A 23,134-nucleotide genomic window follows, 5' to 3' on the forward strand; every position below is an offset into this window, starting at 1 on the left:
AACAATCACTGATTCGAATGTCTTTAATTTTCATTATCATTAGTATTGGATAAATGTTTAGCTAACAGTTTTACATACAACTTATTCCAATCACACATCACAACGTCATTAATAAAGTATTAACAAATGAGATGTTTCTAACTGTATGTCATAACAGCCGAGTTTTTAAGAAAATTGTAAATATAGTGTTTAATAGTATATTTTTTGTAAAGCAATCGTTAAAAAGTTGTCCAGTTGTCCATCTTTGTGTTATATCTCGACGAGAACGATGAATGGTAACTTTTTGGATCTATTGATAGACCAATACTATGCGTATATTTTTATCGTATAATTGATAAATAATTAAGCTATTCATATTCGTGTTCCTCTTGTCATAAGCTTTATTTTGACTTATGAATTATTATTATTATACGATTTACCATTCTTCAGTTATGCCCTGTCGATCAATTACTATCTCCCTTATTCACAGCCACATTTGGCTAAATCTTGTGCAAATGTTATTTTATATTTTATGGTATGATATGGTCTGTTTGGTTGGTATATAAACCCATTATGTTTGAAATAAATCATTCATGTCACAGAGACTGAGATTTGTGTTCTGAACTTAACAGGCAGGGCTAGGCAGGAAGCAAGACCGATAAGGACTCTAGACTGCTCGTAATTGTCTTATACGTCATTAGTCCGGTTAATAATTCACTGTTCTCTAATTGGCGGTATTATTACGTTATACATTGATAACGATACAGAGCACAAGCTGTAACACTTTTTCATTCAGAAAAGTATAAAATTTTCATTCTACTTTCTAAATAATCTATCATTTGCATCCATGAGAAATCATTGCAGTATCAGAAAAACTATACACAAGAACATAATCAAAGTACTGGATATATATATTCAAAAATGATGTAGTTAATTTCATAATACACAGTTACTTTTCAAAATGAAGTCCTTTCATATAAAATGAGTGAATCTGTACTGTAATTATACTGTAATTTCAAGGACAATAAAGCTTTCAATACTAAATAGTAAAGTTAATTTACTTATTTCAAAGTTATTAAAAACAACTACCTGTTCTAAAAAACTTCTGTGGAACAAATAGTTTATATGCCCTTTTCAATGAGATTTTAGACTGTATTTGCATATTATATATATACGGTAATGTTTTATTACGCCTATATAAGGTTTATTCTGTCCATGAAAGATATACATCATCATTGATAAGACATCTAGAATCATTGATGTATTTCCGATTATGTAACATTGATTTAAGCCTTTTTATTGTTCTTATCAAAAACTAGTACACCTTTCATCACAATATTTTTTTTCGCTGAAAAATTCCCATTATATTAAAACACAATTAATATGAATGAAGTATATTCTTTTCAATGAATTTTTCATCAGGTTCTACAATTATCTCATATCCAAATTAATAATCCATAAAATTGGCCAGATTTAAGACAGAGTACATCATTTGGAAATTGTAATATGTGAATCAAGAATTGTTGTTTGTCATATAAAATCAAATGAAATCGTTCATGTTTGGGCTGACTAATATGAAGTATTAACTTGAATCAGTTTATAAGTGAAATGAAATTATGATATGGTGTGCCGATGATGTCGTTCAGAAGAACGATGAAAGCTCCACGACCAAACCATCCAGCTCAGAGAATAAAACTCCATCAAAATGAAATTGTGAGATAAATGATCAGAATAAATATAGTCAACATGGGTTGAGAAAGAGAGAGAATAATGGAATAAAAATCAGAAATGACGTAATATGTAGAATAATCTGAATTAGGTCAGATATAATAGATTTAGGAGTGGATATTGAATATTGAATCATTACACTTGATAACCTTTTAGAGGAATTTATTCAATATCCACCCCTAAATCTTCTATATTCTTTTTTTGTCAAAAAAATTCAATCCTCAATCAAATAGAAATTTAATCGATGTACCCTGATAACTTGTCTATCAAAATTATCTCTTGTGAAACCAAGAAAACAAATTATCTATCCAGAATCTTTATTAAATAATATAAAAGGACCAGAGGAAAGAATATTAGAAAAATTCAATTCAATGCCATCATTATTTATGACAACAAAAAAATTATTAATGGAACCAAAAGAATTGATCAATGCTAGAATTATTATTGTTGGTGCATCAACTACTGGATTAGCTATACTTGAAAAATTAATCACATGGTAAATTGAAATAAAATTTCCAAGTATAAATTCATTATTATAAAAATATTTATAATCTGTTAAATGAGATCATTATGGAAGACCTAGAATCACTGGATGGTCGTTTCGTTCTATTGTTGTGGAACTCCGGTGATTCCAGATTTTCCATGGAGATCTAACTTCAATTGACTTATGATCTCAACTATTGAAATTATTATAATATCCACAAAATCCCTTTTTGATACTAATTAGAAATTTTGTTGAGATAGTTAAACATCACTACAAATATGATCACAAAATAAGGATGAAATTGTCAAGAGAATCTAACAACAGGGTGTGTGTTGTTCGAATTGAATATATGCTCAGTTATGTTTCGATTTTTTTTCTGGTTAGCGTTTTTTAGCGAGCTAGTTTGTGGGCGGCCTATGCTCCTCCACGAGGAGTAACAGGTGTAAGTATGTTTCGACTATTATTTTTGTCGGCATAATTTTTTTTCGCTTTAAACTTGTAACAAATACTTTTCTCACTATTTTGTTCTCTCTCTAATAAACAGTCCCAACTAGTAATTAGCTTCAAGATGCATTTCTTGAAGTGCTAGTGAGAAATCGTGACCAGTGGAGTCCGATTCGTGTCGGATGGAGACAGTTGTCTACCTCAGACAATGGGTGAAGATTTGTGTAAGATCATGGATCGATTGAAGTTAAAGATTGATACCGTTGGATATGGGCTCAGCGGTCTAGAGGTTAAGCGTTCACGCGTGAGACCGAAGATCCTGGGTTTGAGTCCTGTATGTGGGATCGTAGATGCACACTGTTGAGGAGTCCCATACTAGGAGGAAACGGTTGTCCAATGCTTCCATGTTTTCAATGGTGGTCTAGCGTAGATCAACTCATGAATTAAACTGTTAAAATTGATAAAATCTTCACAAATCCCCATTCTGATAATTCTTAGGTTATTACAATAGATAGCATATGTATATTTAAAATAAGGTGGAAATTCTAGGGACATTGTGTTCTTTATATCGCTTATTGTCAAAAACCAAAATCAGTGTAAATTTTGAAAACAGTTGAATGGACATTTTTTACTTTACAAATCTATCACTAAGAAGGATTTAATCTTTTTAGTTTTGTTGACAAGACAATTATAATGTAGTTTTGGATGCCGTCGATATTAGCTTTATCCAAGATTTAAATTATTAGCTACATAATGTTTGGTCATGGCTTTAAAACTGCACTTGTCCTGCATAATATATGTAGATAAACCCTATAAACTGACAATTCATATCCCATCTCGTTGTCATCTAAAAACCGGCTTATTTCTGCTCAACTTTTCTTCGAACTTAGAAAATAAGCGCAATTACGAAACATATGACATCTCAAATATTCAAACCTAAAATATCTGATGCATTAGCGAGGTAAAATATGGGCGGTTAGCTTCACACCCAGCTTTATAAATAGAAACTGTTGTAGATCACCAACGTAGATGATACATGTCGAATGACTGGGATTCTACTCGAGTTAAACGGCGGTGGTATGACCAACAACTAACTTCGAAGTCACACCTCGCGGTCAGAATAAAATATGAATAGGGTTTAAGAGTAGTCAAAGTAGACGGTGTAATGTAAATTTACTAACCAAAACTTTCAAAAGCAAGTGAGAACCAAGCATCAAAAGTTGTTTATAGCACACCTCAAAACTGACGTCATTTAAATACGTTTATTGTCCTTTATTTTCTCCACAGTCACTTTTTGTTAGCAATATTTCTGTCTTGTCCCTTTTTATGTTGATTGGAGGTGTAAGACGTCCCTAGGTAAACTCAAGCTATCAATTATACTTTCTTGTATCTTACTTCATATCATTACAATATATAATCATATCAGTAAGTAACCACAGAAAGCTAAACACATAGATAATTTGTTCGATACTTATGGTAGCTTAAAAAAACTAGGCTACTAACGTACCATACATACAAGAATTTTCGTCATGTGCGTATTATATATATTTTTAATGTCTACGCTGAATTACATTATTGAAGATGACAACCTGTTTAATTATGACCGAAACCACATAACCCGTGGTAAATTACTTTAGTTGGTTTTGATTATTTAATTATTATGATACTTTTCCAAGATTTTTAAAAAATACGTACATCAGAACTGTTGCATACATAATTTAAATACAGGAATATTAAATGTGATTAAGGTAATTAAATATTTACTACTGAACGTATAAGAAATCGAGACTAAGAAATGGTAACTGAGGTTAAACTTTTATAACTAACCCTAGATACAATTTCATTGCACACTGTCTATTTTTTTTCAGATCATATGATAGATATTTACATGAGTGACAAATGTCAGTAATCACCATACTTAGTTGATACTAACTGAAATGATCCTTCTTACTTATTTACTTACTTACTTTACTTACTTATTTACTTGCTTACTTACTTACACTACGCAAATCAACATTTTACAGTAGATGTTATCACTTGTCCACAAATAGTAGAAATATGTTCTATTTCATATAACGAAAAACTGCCTTGATACGTGAGGACTGAGATGAGCATGTCTTTTTCAAGCATTTATGACAAAAATGTTTTTAAAAAGTTGGGACTACACTTGTTTGTGGTTTTGGAGTTATGCTTGACAAGCTAAGTAAATCTAAACGTATTCGGCTTCCAAGTTCACATACTTTTTTTTAAAACCGAATTCCCGATGTAGGATTGATCAAAACAGCAGGCAACTGAGTGAAGTTAATAGTGTACTTTGCTCGTGTTTTGGCTTACATATCTGAAAGATAGATATATCATATGAAAGAGTTGTGTATGCTTTTATTCCGTTAATAATTATAGCTTTCTATTTATTCTCGGTTATATAGCTTTTAGTGATGTAAAAGACACTTGTAGATCTGTAACTAAACTGAACGATCTCAGGTTGTAGTAATTCTGAAAATAACGTTTCTAAGATTATTTTTTAGCAAGGTGAATGTATCCATTCTCAAAACGGTTTACTAACAGTGAAACGTCTTCTTAAACTGACTTGAACAAATGATCCCAGAGGAATTTTGGGTAAATATCTGACGATGATTCTGTTAATTAAGTTTTTTTTGGTGATCATATGGTTTGATTTCCTGTGTATTTTTTTCTGTAACAAAATATTCTCATTAAAAATTCTAATTTCGATTTTTAATTTCAGTCCATATATTCGATTTACTAATCTTGTATTATTGTCTCCAAATGGTTTGCCTGGAGATACCTTAGAAAGAATAAATCCTCTCGCCCACAAATTTCTATCAACAGAGTAAGCGTAATTAATGAATCTTTTATTCACAAAGTTGTTTCTTATCAGAGATTCTAAAACTATGGTTGACATTTTTTAATTAATAAATTTATGTTATTTAGAATATAATCAGTAGTGTTAATTTTTTAGGTAAATATTCATTCTGAGTAATTTCATATTTGTCAATTAGATCTACGAATACTTTATTTTTGCTACAAGATACAGCTGGAATAATACTGGGACATAGTCACTTAAACCTTCTGCTTACTTTAATGTCGTTTACATATCTGAATGTTTAACAAAGATAATGAAAATCATCAAATCTGTTATTTACGCATACTGATTTTTTAAGTATATAAATCCCACAGGATAATGATTTCCTGATTGCTAAAAAGTCTGTATATGTAAACGATTCTTCTAGACAATAATTTGTAAAATTAGCTAACCCCTCGGGAAAAAGGCTAAGCAAATATCACTCGGAACTTTTAGCATTCTACATCTACTCAGGTGTTGATAGAAAACATATACAGTACTTATTAATAATAACTTTCAGTCAGGTTACATTTTCATTTTTAAAGTGTATACACCTCTAAATTAACTTGGTTTTATATGCATTTGAGAATATACATATATTTTCTACTACATTCGAAGAACCAGACATTTGTTAGATCATTAATTTTGAGTTAAAAATCTTAAAATAACAGATTACCTTATCGTAATACATAAACACAATATATTTACCCTGAAGAAGCGACTGTAACTAAACTGCGAAATATCACAATATGTTATTTCTACTCTTTAGAGTATTATAAACATGTATATATTCAAAGATTCATACTGGCCGGCAGCGGAATTCAGGACGCGCTTTTCGTTCTATTTGGGACCCATCAGCTGGACGTACCTGCATCTCAGAGTTGATGTTCACTCTGAGACTTGAACCCAGTACCGTTCGCTTCAAATACTAAATAGGACGAAACGCGCGTCCTGGATTCCACTGCTAGCCACTATCCATTTTTGCTTATAAAGCTTGTGACCTAATGCAATATCGAAGCAGCCCTCAGAGGATGCACATATGCCAACAAGAGACTGATCAATTGCAGTCCTGAATAACAATCGGAAAATACAAGTAAACAACAGCAAATGAATATATATATATATATATATATATACTACTTATAGGAACAAATTTCTAAACTCTATGTACACACATAATATTGAACTATTGAATTTCCGAATTTTACACATAATTTTGTATTCACTGGTTTCAATTTCTAACCAACCTCAGTATTTTCTTGGAAATCGCTTAATGTTTAACAAAATTTCAGATAGATGGATTTTTCTTTTCTTTTTTTTCTTCCCTACGATTTAGTTATGCTTATCCTGTTGATTATTTAAGTCAACTTGGATTCAAAGTTTGTGTTAATGTTATATGCGGTAAACTTACTGCTATCGACAGGTAGGAAATATCTGTATATACTTAATTGAATTAAGTGGTTTAGACTTTTTCAATGGAATTTTGTTTGTGTATTATTTGTCGGATTTTCACACGAATCAGTCGAACCAACTTTTATTCTAGTCAGTTATGTCCCCAGAATGTTAACTTCATGACGAATGTTAGCCATTTTAATAGTCTAAACCAACTTAAAGATTTGAACGAAAGAGGTGGAAACTTACGAATATATAAAAGTCTACAAAGTAATAGTTCGACTATCTAAACGATGTATTTCAAGTATAAATAAGGGAAAAAAACCATCCCTCGGTAAACGTATCCAATGGATCACAGGTAGAACAAATAAGTACCAAAGATAACTTCAAGTAACCAACGAATTGTATTAGTTTAATTCTAATAGAATAGTACGAATGAAATAACTTTTCATTTGAAGTTTAGTAAATTTCTTGGTACGTATTGATCAAACCAGTCAGACGATTAAAATAACTTTATCTTCTGACTATTTCAATCATAAAAAGAGTTAGCGTTAGTCATAGTAACTCTTTCATACACCAGGATCTCCAGTTATCACATCAAGCTGATAGTTTGAACCTTGAAGTTTCAGTGACTGCTACAGCGAAAATGCTATCATCATCAAGTATGAAGATACCTTTTAAGAACAGATCGTGTTATCAATTCAGTTGGGCAAATACCACAAGAATAGGTCACTAAAACCGATCTTGTTTTTATGTTTCAATTTATTAAACATATTCACATTGAATTAAGAAAAAGTGAATCGTGTATGACAAACATCGGTTCTTCGAAAATCACAAGTATCACAGATGCAAAATAGGCAGGATAACCAGAATCAAAAGAAGTTATTTAGTGATTTTTAAGAATGTGACTTTGGTCTTTAAATAGGCTATATTATTTCAAAGGCAAGACGATGTGATGACCAGAATTGCAATATTTTTGCTTGAACTTTAACATCTACTTTCATTCTCAATTGACTAATCACTATCTGACAAGTCATACTTGCGTGCTTAAATCATATTTGTTATAATAATAATAATAATAGTCTTATCTTTCTATTACACCTACTGGAATCAGTTGCTCAGTAGATTTCTTTTGATATTTTGTTATGAAGTTATGAGTTTGATTACCTTCTTTGTTAAGATAAACTTATCAGTTCACTGTGTCATTTTATAAAAATGAGTACAAATAATTCTACTTGTTAATAAACTGTATATCTTCAGAATAGTACGATTTCTGTTACTGTTCACTAGAAACAAACGTGGTAATTTATTTGAAAAGGACATAAATTTTAATAGACTGAAGAGATTAGGAAATGTGTTACGTGTCCTCAGTAACCCCTAAATTCTATGAGTGACATCAACAGTAACATGTTGAAATATAGCTACGTTTAGTCAAACAAGGAGTTGGCACTAGTCGACAAACTTATCGACTGTCGGTAGGAGTAACAGTGATAGATGCCTACTGTTTGGTTGAATTCTACTCAGTTATCATGAACATTAGTTAAAGACATTAGTTGAATTGGCTCAAAATCTATAACTATTGCCCACATGCGTTCACTCTATGTCTTCCCTTAAATCCTGAGTTTTTAAAATTATTTTATACCTTTAATTCTGCGAATTTATTACATTTTCTCAAATCACATTCTTTTGTCTGCTATCACTGATACTACTACCTACTTTGGTATTCTTCTTAATAATTTCATCTGTCTGTATTGTTATGATGTATGAGACTTGAACTGATGCAAATATCTACCAGGTTCGATTTCGTTTAATTCTGACTGATTCAAAGGCTAACATGATCTTGTTAATTTTCAGCACATATTCAATGATAAACCGTTATAATTAGATTTATTTAGTGTCACATATTGATGAAGCAAAATCAAACTACATTATTATTATCGGAAATCTTTTTGAACCAATTAGCATTTCTTCGTAGTATATGGTTAATGTTTTTAAATAATATTACTTTGAAATGAAAAAAAGAAAAGTAAATAAAAAGGAATGTTCTTTATTTCCATAACTTAACCACTTTACCACAAACCATTCATATATATTGATTGTTTGGATCTTCCTTTTGTGTTTAGGACTGCATTTGATGAATCTCTTTCGACACATGTGCATCTTGTACAGATTGCCCTAATGTTTGTCATTAAATCATAACTATTTTAATCAGTGGTAGATGGTGGTCATCAGTAGAATGCAAGATACGAATTTCTTCATGTTTAGGACTCGTCAGCTGGACGTAACTGCACCTTGGAGTTGATGCTCACTACAAGAAATCAATGAGAAGATGCATCTGACGAGTCACTCTATGACTTGAACCCAGTATCGTTTGCTTCAAACACCATCGCATTATCCACTTAGTTACTGACTCCAGACAGCCACAATAAACCATTTTTCATGTAGTTAATGTATTACTTCCATGCTTATTATTGTTCTCACTATCTTTATTTCAAACTGATTATATTCCTAGTATAGGGGTTGTGGAGATTGTTAGGTTTTCGGTTGAAATCATGAACCGATTGATGTTAGACCACCTTTGGAAACCTGGAAGCAGTGGACGGCTGTTTCGTCCTATTGTGGGACTCCTCAACAGTGCGCATCCACAGTCCCGCTCGCGGGATTCAAACCCAGGGCCTTCGGTCTGGCACACGAACGCTTAACCTACTTGACCACTGAGCCGGCATCCGATGGTGATAGTGTCTAACATCAACCAATCCACGAAATTGCGCGACCATCTTCCATTGTACTGAGGTACATACCTGTCTCTACCCGATATGGATTAGCTCCACTGGTCACGGCTTCTCACTAGAACTCCGAGAATTCCTCCCTTTCTCAAGATATTACATGTTTCAATTTGAACTGTTCTGTTATTTATAACAGACTAAGTGAATAATACAATCGATTTGGGTATATATTAAACAAATTTCACTGATTAAACATTTTGATTTCTTCTTATTTTGTTATGCTGTATAATTCTATTTCATGAATTAGGAAATTTAAAAGGATAACAATATCTTCTAAACATAAATTATCCTATGATTATTTAATTATAACAACTGGATTACAATATCATGTAAGTTGTCTAATGTCTAAACTAGAAAATCTTACCAAAGAAGAAACTGTCAATCATTTCATATCAGTGAATTTTGATTATAAACATGATAAAGATAACAACAATTGTGATAATATTAATGGCAATCGTTATGATACTAATAATGGTATCTGTAATATGAAGCATCGATTTTCAAGTAAGATTTATATCTTAATACGTATTATTATTACTTTTGGTTATTATTAGGTTTGTTCATAATAAAAGTATAATTTACAACTGACAGTATTTTTTTGGAGCTGTAAAATATTTTGGCAGTTTCTACGTAAATATTAGAACTAAACCAGGGAAGAAGTAGAAGAAGAAGCAGAAGAGAGAAAGAATAACGAAACAGTCAATCAGCATCATTATTATCAACCAGAAAATTTTTCCTTACTTTAACTAATATCACTGATTGAAATCATGAGTCGATTGAAGCTAGACCACTACGGAAAACCTGGAAGCACTGGACGGCCGTTTCGTCCTAGTATGGGACTCCTTAGCAGTGCACATCCACTATCCCACACCCCGCGAGATTCGAACCCAGGACCTATCAGTCTCGCTCCAGGCGCTTAACCAACCAGTGCTTCCAGGTTTTCCACGGTGGTCTAGCTTCAATTGACTCATGAGTTCAATTAGTGAAATTTCTAAAATCTCCACAAAACCCCTTCTGATAATAATTTACTCAATATCATCTCTTTGAAGAATAACGTGATTGTTTTTAAGTTAGTAGATGACTGAACTACAGAAAGATTTGTCACTTTTCAGAGTTCAGTCTGTTTTTTTGTGGTTTAGTAACTAATAAACCTTCTTTAATAGTTGAATTCATGAGTCAATTTAAGCTAGACCACCATAGAAAATGTTCACTAGTTTTCATTGAAAACTCTGTTAATCATAAGTAGTTATTGATACGAGAAATTAACAGTTGGACTTGTAGGTTGGCGTTCCGTTGTATACCTTTCCAACTTCAATCAATAATCTATAATGAACAACATTCATCAACAAAACCCATCAGAAAAACTAGTACCCTATATAAGTTAAAATAATTATTGAATATATATGTAAGTATACCATATAAGGTTATTGCAACATCACGACGACTTATAAGTGATTCTGTTATGGTCTTGATTTGGGTATATTTTAACTGTTCTTATCTTGATCTTCTTGACGTAGGGTACTTCAGTAGAGTTGTACGTTGTATGTTATTTTAATTATGTGCTTATTTTGTTGAATACATCTGTGATTGATAAAGGAATCTTTCTGATTTCCAATTTTTTCGTACTCTTAGAATAAAATGGTACATATAACAACTAATGTAAGCTAAATATTAGCAAATAAGGTCAATCACATGATAGACGCTATATGTTTATTTAAATTCCAGGGAAAATAACTTGTGCCACTATCTATCTATCTATCTATCTATCTATCTATCTATCTATCTATATATATATATATATATGCACGTAATCTTCAACAAACTATTAAGTTGGGTCAAAGGTTGATAAGATATTCTGACATTCATATTACTTAACGTATGCCTTCTACATATTTACGACCATTTATTTCATTGAAATCATGAAACAATTTAAGTTAGACAATCACTGAAAACATAAAAGTACTGGACGCCTGTTTCGTCCCGAAATGAGAACTCATAGCAGTGAGCATCCCCAACTCTGAAATCAGGAACAGAACCCAGTACCTTCGATCTCCCCCAACCTCATACAGATAGCTGTCATATGCTCAAGTGACTAACTTTGAGAGGAAGTTTCCAGGCCTCTAATGAGAACCTATGATCAGTGTGGCTAAACCCTATTGAGTTTGAGGAAGTTTCCCAGCGAAGGCAGTAGGGGAGAATCTCATGGATTGATTGGAGTTAAAAGTGTACACCATTTGATCCCGATTCAACAGTCCAGAGATTAAGTGTTTGTGCTTGATACTAAAGACCCTCGGTTTGACGCACAGTTGCCGAGTCGTGAATGAGCACTACTGAAGAGTCTCATACTAGGACAAAACGGTCGTCCACTGTTTTTGAGTTTTCAGTTGTTTCCTAACAAAGATAAGTCGATGGTTTCAATAAGTAAATTCAAAAGTCTCCACAATCGTATATTGTTGATTATTTACTTATTTATAATCTAGTTTTGCAATCAAAAACATCCCGACCAAGTAACTTGTTCGTGATCAATGATGTACATGATGTCTTACCAATAATAGACCGGATCAATAATATTTATTTACCGTTATTTCATGAAGTACAGTTTATTACTTCAGAAAATAGAACACCTTCATTTGAAATTGAAAGTTCCAATGCTGACAAACAATTGAGCAATGAAAATGATCAAATAAGTGAAGAAAAACGAATAAGCCAACAAAATTCAATGAAAAATCAAAAACAATGTGGACATAGTGAGACTGAAGAGCAATTGAAATCTCAATCAAATCAATTATTATACGACACATTTAACGACCTAAATGTGTTGGATAATGAAAGGATAGTTAACAAATTATTTATTATTTATGGTTATACAATTGATGCATATACATGTATCACAGGTTTATTAAATGCTGGTATTGATGGAAATTATATTATTATGATACAACCACCAAAAATGAAACATTGTGTAAGAGTTCTGACGTAATTTATATTTAATGCAATGAATCCCGTTCATAAATTTTAATAGAACAATGGGAAAACAGAGTTAATCTAAAAACTGGATGTATCTGCGTTAAATATTTCGAACAATTTGATCACACGTATACTTATCAAGGCATTTTATATGAAAGTTCAAATAAACAAAAAGATAATTGCAAATAAAAGAGAAAGAAAACTAACATAATGTGGAACGAATAAGAAATCTTCGGATTACCCTAGACCATAGAATGACTTATAGATTCGATTATAACAAATTGTTTTTGTACACATAAGGACGGTTTGAATTTGCAAATACATAATGCTTCCATAGACCTAGGAATTTGGTCCTTACAATTTCTATACAACTTTTCAAAAGCTGTTTTGATGTCGATTATATGACTCATTTCAGTTGTGTGCTTCGCCATCGATGGAAATGGTTCTGTACTTTATGCGCTAATAGGAGCATTGGACACTATTCGCTTTCAAGCCATTATTATTTTCATATAAATGCCTTGATAAGTATGTGTGTGACCAGAGTTTTCTAAATGTATATTACAAATACATCACATCGACTCCGTCTTTTGAATGTTCTATCAATACAATGCATATTGGTTTTATTATTTATTTCAATAGTTGAGATCATAAGTCAAATGAAGCTAGACCATCATGAGAAACCTGGAAGCACTGGACGGCCGTTTCGTCGTATTGTGAGACTACTCAGCAGTTAGTATCCACGACCCCGCCTCGCGGAATTAGGACCCAGGACCTATAAGTCTTGCGCACGAATGCTTAACCACTAAACCACTGAGACGACCGGCATCCAACGGTGTTAGTGTCTGACTTCAAGTAATCCATGAAATTGAGCGACACATCCACCACTGTCATCATTGAGTTACTATCTCACAACAGATCAGGTCGAAATCCACTGGTCACTGCTTCTCACTAGAACTCCAGGATATACATTTTGAAGCCAGCCACTAGTGAGCATATATTGATTAATATCAGAAGGGATTTTGTGGAGATTGTATTAATTTCAATAGTTGAGATCATGAATCCATTGAAACTAGACCACCAAGTAAAATCTACTAACGAATGGCATTTCTATGTTATTATGAAACTCCCTAACAGTGTTCATCTTTCACTCTGCTAAATATATACATGTATATTTACTGAAACTTAATTTCTAATACAAAAACGGTTTTGAAATGGTTATGGACACGTGATTAAAGAAAAGGGTCATGAGCTGAAATTTCAGTATACTATAATAGTCATATGATCTAAATGGTAGGTTCAATAAGTAACAATATAAATATACTATTAAGTTATAAATTTGATTGAATGAACTGGAAGTATAAAATAAAAACAAAACGTACAATATCTTATCATTCTTGGGCTCATTTAACTAATATTACATATATAAACTATATTAGTTGAATATCTAGAAACAATCGCCTAGTCTGGAATGAATCTATGTGATGTTTTCTAGTACATTTCATTAATGTAACTGATATGTGTCCAGAGATAAGTTTAGGAAAATGAACAGTTATCACGTTATTTATTCGCCAATCAAAATACTACTTATTCACTTTCGTACTGTACTAAACCAATGACATTCGACCGGTCTGATCAGCCTAGCGTCTTAACGGTCCGTTGCTCGCCTAACCTGTCCAGTTAAGTCCAGAATACCAATACAGCTTCCACTATGCGAATCATCTATTCCAGACATACTGGTTAATATATCAACCAAGCAGACCGCAGTGCACCATAAAATAGGAAATAACACTCGTACAAAGGTGGCTGTGAACGTGGAAGATAGTAATTAATAAACTGCGTATAATTTAAGAACAGTAAATCGTACAATAATATAGATATACATAATCTAGTTACCGAATAGTTATACCATAAGAACATATGAATAATATTACTCCATTAATAGGTCTCAGACGTCACTCATAATTTAATCTTCGCTAGGATATAACAAAGAGAAATTTGTCTTAACTCATAACAACAAGTGAACTGATAGATAAACAGCTGATTGAGTAACCTTGGATTTTGAACATTTTTAAAACATAAGTTATTTAATGAAAATAAGTCAAAAGATGTTTCCATTCAAATAACCGAATAGTCCGTCATTTCTTATTTGTGTTGATGCATTTCCATCAAACTTGAAGGTTATGAATCAGCTTTCTAGTTGATAATTTTGAAATAACTCAAACAGGCATTATTCATGTGGGCTTTATGAGACTATCTATGTGATTGGCAATTTTCATCAGAGCACTCTTAAAGGATAAAATCATGAAGACTTACATAGTAAAATGAGCTCACTGTATCTCAGGGCTTTTCATCAGCTGAAAACAACACAAGTCCAAAAGGAAGAGAATGATTTGAAGCAAACTTTGATAAACTTAAGTCAATGTAGTTGACATAGATGTCCTAAACGGAACAGAAAGTTATGGTAAGAGGTAGAAGCTACAAGATATGACACTGAACATCATAAAAAGAAACGTATATTTTATATACAGAGAAAAGCTCGTCTTTGTTACCCTCTGTTATTAGTATTTTGGTTAAATCGGTTATATTGAGAGATTTCAGCTAGTTTCTTCTATGTTATCTAGTTACATATCCATCAAATATTTTTGTTCCATTGATTTATTTTACTTTGATGTATTATATTACTGAAGGTGAATCAAAGGTTTACTGTACAGTAAAAGTAATCAATCTCAATAGCTCACCTCGAATAGAACGTATATGCTTTTTTGCAAATATTTAGTTTAAAAATAATCACTAGAATTCTAGGCATATAACCTGACTCTATAATGCACGAACGATGAATAAACCATGAACATAAGTTTTTCATATGGTTTCATGTACTCAGGCTAACCCCATTTGGGGATGGAGGCTATTAAAAGATAAATACACATTGAGTTGGATCAATTTATTACAGACATACTCTTATACAGACAGACAATGAGAGTTGCGAAATGAAGGTGAACGTGCCTACTCAATTAGATTAGGCGTAACTCATTATCTATGGTTATTTAGAAAAACAAGCTAAAAAGTAGATGATAAACACATACACATTCATATAAAAATATCCGAGGCTATTAGAAAAAGCCACTGACTGCGTGATTTTTTCATATTAGGGTAGTATTGTCTCACGATACTATTTAAATGCCTAATTTCAGTAATTTATGCATTAAATGTTATATTTTTTACCATTAAGTTTCGTTCTGCTTTTCATATTCACTCCATCATTTATTTTAAAATGTATATTTATTCCAAATTTCTGCTAATAAGCCACCAGCTTTCAATAGCTCTGTTATTCAACAAAAAATACACAAGCATATGAACAAACTGAAAATTCGTATTGGATACGATTTTATATTAGACCATTGGTGTAATAGTAACATGGAATCCAGTTCATCTGACATTAAAACAGTTACGTTTAATTCAAATGGAAAACTTTTAACTATACCATGTTTAGTAAGTCAATAATGTTTATCTTCTTAGTATTCTTTAAAATTATTGAGAATAAATGACATGATAATGTATGATATTTTGTATCGTATCTGTATATTTACGCTTTAAACGGTCACATAAATTCTAGAGCTAAATATATGTATTCAGTGAGATGATTATGTAAGGGTGTGTTTACATTTTTAAAGAAAACACTTTTGTCAAGAACTGATTTGTTCTACTGAATCTTTGAAAATCAGTACGTATTTGACAGATATTTTGTTCAAGTTAGAGATTCCAATTCACTGAGTGAATCATACATAAAATAATCCTTGATAATCATTACGAATCACTTCACTATTTCTCAATGATCTGTAAGTATGGTGCTCCACATGTATATTAGGTATCTTTAATTCAGTTCTATGTGTGATATTGGGAATAAACTGCCTATTAATCATAAAAAATGAACAGATAACTCACTATTTTATGCTTAAATTTTAATGTAACATTCAATGAAGAATATAGATATACTTTCTTCATTGAAATAATGGTTGACCTTTTCCCTGAATAATGTTCTGTAAACACCTTTTTTTCTATTTTGCCCTTAAATGAACCAAGAGTAATCAATAATCATGATAAACAATTTTCCAACTTTTTTATTCTTTTTTTTCTCACTTAAAAGGGATTATTCTATTTTCATATGAAGACGGTAGACGTGGATGTATTCAAAGGTAATGCTTTTTACCCTGTTCACCTGATCATCATTTTTTTCTAGAAATTTAAATGATTTTTGTTTACTTACTAAATGATCATGTAAAATTTATCAAAATCCAATGAACACATGAGACCTATTATTTGGTCAATTATTAGACATTAACACCGTTGGATGCCGGCTCAGTGGTCTAGTGGTTAAGTGCTCGCGAGCGAAGCCAGTAGGTCCTGGGTTTCGAGCCCCGCGTGGTGCGGGATCGTGGATGCGCACTGCTGAGGAGTCCCATACTAGAACGAAACGGCCGTCCAGTGCTTCCAGGTTTTCAATGGTGGTCTAGCTTCAACTGACTCATGATTTCAATCTGTGAAAGCATATTTATGTTCAGTGTAGTACCAAGCATATGAACAAACTTTGTTGCTATGTAAATTGTACGATTTAGTTGTTCTTTGAACATAGCCTTCATGATTAGTAGATATATAAGCAAGATTACGGTTACAGAGAAGTGATTGAATTCGAAAAATTCTCACCACTTACTATGTTATGAAGTTAATCCAATTACGGCATCTAAAGTGTGGATTGTTCTGGTTAGTTTCGTCATAAGATAAAATGGTCATCTATTACTCCACAATTTTTATGGGTACTTTAGTTGATTTTAGTTAATTATAGAAGTCATCCTGGAAATTTTCTTTCATTTCTGTTGTAGAAGTGTGCATTAACCAGGAATAAAGAGCTTTTAGTCACTGTCGAATCCATTGTTTCTAATGATGACGATAATCAATGAACAGTAGATCCTATTAACGCCGTATATAATGCGTCGGATCACTTCATTTATGTAGTGGTGGTATGTAAAAGTCGAATGTGAAATGTTTCTGGAAAATGTCATTTCATGCAGTCGTATATGCAGACAATCCGTAAATTAAATGAATAGATGAAGCTTGAGAATAGGTCATGCCCCAACTCCTTAAATAAATTTATATCTCAGTTAATACATAGTAATGAATTTATCATGGTAAATACAAATACATATATAAATAAGGCGTACATAAATATATATCCATGAAAGATCATGATCTATTGAATATAGACATATACAATATATTTCATACACATAGTTCCCTTTATCATTTTGAAAAGAGCAAGAACAAAGATTCTAGCAGAATAGCATGAATTCATTTTATTTCATAGGTTCTCGTCAGCTGCTTACAACCTGTGATATTTAAAAATCATAATTACATAATGGGTTTAAATTGCTTACTGAATATTATAAATATATACCTAATGTGAAAGAATATTCTACAGCACTAATTGTGACAACAGTTCAAAAAGGGGTTAGAAACAATTCATTACGTGATGAATAAACATTGATAGGAATAGGTGTCATTACCAAGGTTTGATTTGATAATTTCGAATAAATTGAGCATTGGGTTGATTGTTATAAATAAAAATAATATATTTGTAATATCCCAATGAGCAGAAAATTGGATTTTCTGACGTTTCGTGACTTAGTGTAAATCACTTCTTCAGAGAATAAATAACCAAATTAAAATTAATCCAAGTTTAAATAGTACAACGGAACAATGCAAGAATAATATTGGATCAACCAAAAATCAGGTCTGAACAAGTTGATGTCTTGTCATTTCTGTCAAGGTGATTCATAAGTGATATGTATGTAAATTTGTGTGTATGTATATGTGCATTGTTTAAGAATGAAAACTTGTGTGACCTTTATGCTAAGAAAGGATAGAGTTTAAATTTGTAATATGATAGTGTGAAATTGTAAATACGATCAGACTGAATGGCTAGGATAGATGGATGTATAGTAAGACCTTCCTTTCTATTGAGAGAAGTAGGATTAAGCATTATATGGAACGCCTCAGCTACCCTCCTTTCTTTGTAGTAGAGTTCAGTTGAAAGATTATTAATTTGATAGTTGAAAAAAATAAAATCAATGATGTAATAAACACAAAAGAAAAAAGAAAAAAAATTAAGGTGGAGCAGAAGGATATTTGTCACCAAGGCAGGGAAAGATTAATAACCGTCTACTTTTGAACACATAGGTCAGGTTTTTGACGCCTGATGGCAATGGCTTCAGCAAACTTCAGAAGACTGGAGTTCGGCTGCTTACTAATATAATAACTACTAATATATAACCAATAAGACTACTATGATTTATCGAAAACTCACGTAATTATTCTACTTTGTATCAGTTTTGGTAAGATCTTATTATCAATCTGTCATATCACTGTATGATATGACTATAAATTTCATCAAACGCTTATTATGTTCCAAGTATACATGATGTTACTACAAACCACTTTATCATAGTTTGAAAATCTTTAATACTAAACACCTATATCTTGAAATAAGATCAAAATACTGCGCAGCAGTTCGTTCCGTCCTACTTTATGGCAGTGAAACATGGCCGGTAAGAGTAGAGGATATTCGTAGGTTACTAGTATTCGATCATAGGTGTCTTCGAAACATTGCTCGTATATCATGGGACCATCGAGTAAGTAACACAGTTGTTAGGAAACGGGTACTAGGTAAACATGGCAAATCAATTGATGAAGTAGTGAAACTTCATCAGTTGAGATGGCTTGGACACGTGTTACGTATGCCCAACGACCGACTGCCTCGACGAGCGATGTTCAATGGTATAGGAGTAGGTTGGAAGAAAGCTAGGGGTGGCCAGACCAAATCATGGCACAAATCCATGAAGTCACTGACAAGTGGACTGAGCCATGTTGGTAGGTGTAGACTACCTGGTTGGGGACCACGAGATGATAGCAATCGATGGTTAGAGACCCTGAATGACATGGCTCAAAATCGTTTGCAATGGTGCAGGTTCATCCACTCTTTGTGTTCTCCCGAATTCTAATCTTCTGTATTCTTCATGTCCCTTTTTTCCTCTTTCCAAATTTATTTCACTGGATTATACTCTTTAAATAACATCTCCAAACCCTAATCTTCCCGATTACTGCTTATACTCTTATTATCTCTACCACTACGGGATTTGAATCGACAACTGCATCTCTGTGCTAATGTGGTGTGGCAACTCGAACTGATGTACGTACGTACGAAGTTCTACGTTGTTACTGACTGACTGACTAATGATTAATTTGTTTAATTTTTTTTACAATCTATTTGTAATGAAGCTTAATTGGTAATATTTAATTTTACATTGTACGGAATTAGTTGTGTTTTTTTCACTTAAGAAAAATAGACGACAAAAATAATCCCCCCTATTATATTGACTGTATTGTTGATATTATTGTTACTACCATGTATATTCAAATATTTATTCAAAAACAAAAAAAGGTTGCCATGACAATTATTTTCCGCTATGACCATTATTAGCAGATGTGTTCATGGCACATGTTGAAAATCTGACTAATGACTTAATCGAAAACATGCCACTTTATAAGAGATAGGTGGACGATATCTTAGTTGTTTGTGAGAGAAAAGAGGATATGTACTGTTTATTAAATAAACTTAACACTCTCCAAAACCATATTAATCTCTCATGTGAAGAGGAGAAGAACGATCAGCTTCCCTCCCTAGATATACTTCTGAGTAGACGAGAAGATGGCTCAGTCAAGCGATCTGTTTTTAGAAAACCAACGTGGACAGGTCAATATCTTAGTTATTATAGCTATTGCTCTGTGCAATACACACGTGGTTTGATAAGGTGTCTTCTCAACAGACTCGATCGTATTTGTACAAACGACGCCATTGATGATGATGTTAAGTTGTTAAATAAAACGTTAATAGAAAATGGCTATCCTCTGAAATTCATAAATAGATGGTACAGCGGGATCTACTGTAGCCTTGGTAGAGAAAAAGCCTGTCTACATCACCTTACCGTTTAGAGGTGATTCAAATAGCCTTATATTGAAACAAAGACTTAAATCAGTCATCAATAAAAAGTATTGCGCAGCAAAGGTAATCATCAAAGAAAGAACAAGGTGCATGCTTCATTCAAAACCTAAAAGACATGAAAACGATTGTGTCACATCCCACTGTGTTTACTAATTTAAATGTGTGTGTAGTCACACATACATAGGGAGGAGTAATCGTGATCTCAACATTAGGGTGAGTGAACATATACCCAAATGGCTTCAGAAACAAATACAATCGGGTGACCCAGAGGATAAACATCCATCATCCTCTATTGCTAAACATATAATTGAAACAGGCCATAAGATTGATCTAAATTCAGCTTTTGTAGTGTTGTATAAGAGTGTAAAAGGGCGTATACTAAGGTTTATTGAAGCCTTAGCCATACGAAAATTCAAACCCCCTTTGTGTGTTCAAAAACAGTCTGTTCTTACCTTAAAACTACCCTGGTAATATTGACTTATTATCCAGAGTGATTAGGTTTCAAATTGTGTTCACATTATTATTATTATTATTATTATTATTATTATTATTATTACTCTTATCATTATCCTTGTCTCTTCTTACCCCGTTTCCAGTCTAGTTGACCTTTTATTTTTATATATGTGTGATCAGATTGTTCGAAATGTATTACGCTAATATATCACATAGTTCTGATAATCTTCGTCTTCTAATTACATTATCGAAATTATTTTCAAAATTATTTTTCCTTAATTCAAATAGCTTTAAATGATTCATGCATAGTATTTGATTCAAGATTAGTAATTGATGTTCATTTTCGTACAAACGATTCATCAATATTTGCTGCTGGTCCAATAACCAAATTAAAACGAATTTATTATAATGATTATTGGAGACATGAAATTGCAAACAGTGTGGAAATTGGTCATTGTGTAAGACTTCAAGAAAATTCAGATTTATACTTTTGTTACTTTTATATATATTTATCAAATTAATAATAATGTTTATTTCAGTAGTTGAGATCATGAGTCAATTGAAGCTAGACCACCATAGTAAACCTAGAAGGACTCGACGGCCGTTTCGTTCTATTGTGGGACTTCTCAGCAGTACGCATCCACGATAGGACGAAACGGTTGTCCAGTGCTTCCAGGTTATCCATAGTGATCTAGCTTCAATTGACTCATGATTTCAACTATTGAAATTATTAAGTTCTCCACAAAACCCCTTCTGATAATAATGTTTATCGTCAATTTTTCTTTATTTATTTTCAAAAGAATAGATGTATTTTAATTTAGTCTGTAAGTAAAATAGATTTGTTTGAAATCATGAACCGATCAATGTCAGATCACTACTGAATACTTGGAAGAACTGGACGACCATTCATTACTATGCGTTCACGACTCCACATCTGAGAATCGAACTCAGGCGATCTAGTCTCGTGCTTGAAAGCTTCATTTCTAGATCACTATACTGTCATCCAACGGTGTTAATGTCTAACTTTAACCAATCCAAAATATTACACAACTATTTTCCATTGTCTTCGGTCAGTAACTGCCTCATATATGATACGCTTGAACTCCATTGGTCACGGCTTCTCACTAACTGGAATGATATAGTAATTTAATTACACTGAAGAAACTTGGACCAGTTTATTGGGCAGAACGTTGTAATTATCTAGAATCTAATCAATAAGATTATTTCAAACACCCTTATTTATTTATTGTTGTCTGTACAGTCGTCAGTCAATATCTCCTAAACTATTCATTCGTATTTTTACGAATGTCCATACAAAGTTACTTTACTCTATGAATCTACATTATATTATTTAGAACACATATTTTCATATGTTGAGTTGATTAGATCTGATTCATACATAATATTAACAAACTATGTAGTATGAAGTTATTTTTAAATAACTTAGATATCACTCAGTATTAAGATCTATCTCGAAAGTAATATATTTCCTTAACAGTAGTTCACCATGCACTAATATAGTTACTATAGATACGCTGTTTCTACTGATGAGTATTATACATACGGAAAATCACAAGCTAAAAATGAATAAATACAGCGTAGATATGTATATTTTACTATAAAACAATCAATCTTATGGTTATTTACTCTCTAGAGAAAACTAAAAGTGATAGAAAAATGTCATCGATTTCATATTATCAACATGGTGTTACTTTAACTTTAGAGGACAACAAGAAATCGGAAGAAATTAAGATATAGCAAATAAATCGAAGCATTTGTTACTTTGACATGAAAACTTCACTCATATAGATGATTAGGTGATTAGACGGTATGAAAGATGAAAAAATATCTCTTAATTTCAAAAGCTATTGAAGAAGATCAAAGGTTAATATCATATGACCAAAGCAGACACAGGTGATTAGCAAGCTGTGTTTAGACATAGTCATTTTTTGTCTTCTGTTTGATCACTCAAGATCCTATAGTTGCCA

At 32.2% G+C, this 23,134-nt stretch overlaps 1 protein-coding gene across 1 annotated transcript in view; it reads left to right on the forward strand.

The window, feature by feature from the left end:
- Nucleotides 1-23,134, forward strand: part of MS3_00010746 (uncharacterized protein) — a 52,505-nt gene that overhangs the window by 14,390 nt on the left and 14,981 nt on the right. Inside the window, exons 12-19 of the mRNA XM_051219142.1 lie at nt 1,941-2,203; nt 5,379-5,483; nt 6,832-6,918; nt 9,921-10,177; nt 12,154-12,635; nt 15,944-16,129; nt 16,785-16,833; nt 21,435-21,604. Coding sequence (XP_051067486.1) covers nt 1,941-2,203; nt 5,379-5,483; nt 6,832-6,918; nt 9,921-10,177; nt 12,154-12,635; nt 15,944-16,129; nt 16,785-16,833; nt 21,435-21,604 — 1,599 coding nt within the window. The remainder of the gene's footprint in view (nt 1-1,940; nt 2,204-5,378; nt 5,484-6,831; nt 6,919-9,920; nt 10,178-12,153; nt 12,636-15,943; nt 16,130-16,784; nt 16,834-21,434; nt 21,605-23,134) is intronic.

The sequence above is a fragment of the Schistosoma haematobium genome, chromosome 2 (assembly GCF_000699445.3).
Source record: "Schistosoma haematobium chromosome 2, whole genome shotgun sequence".
Classification (NCBI taxonomy): Eukaryota; Metazoa; Platyhelminthes; class Trematoda; order Strigeidida; family Schistosomatidae; genus Schistosoma; species Schistosoma haematobium.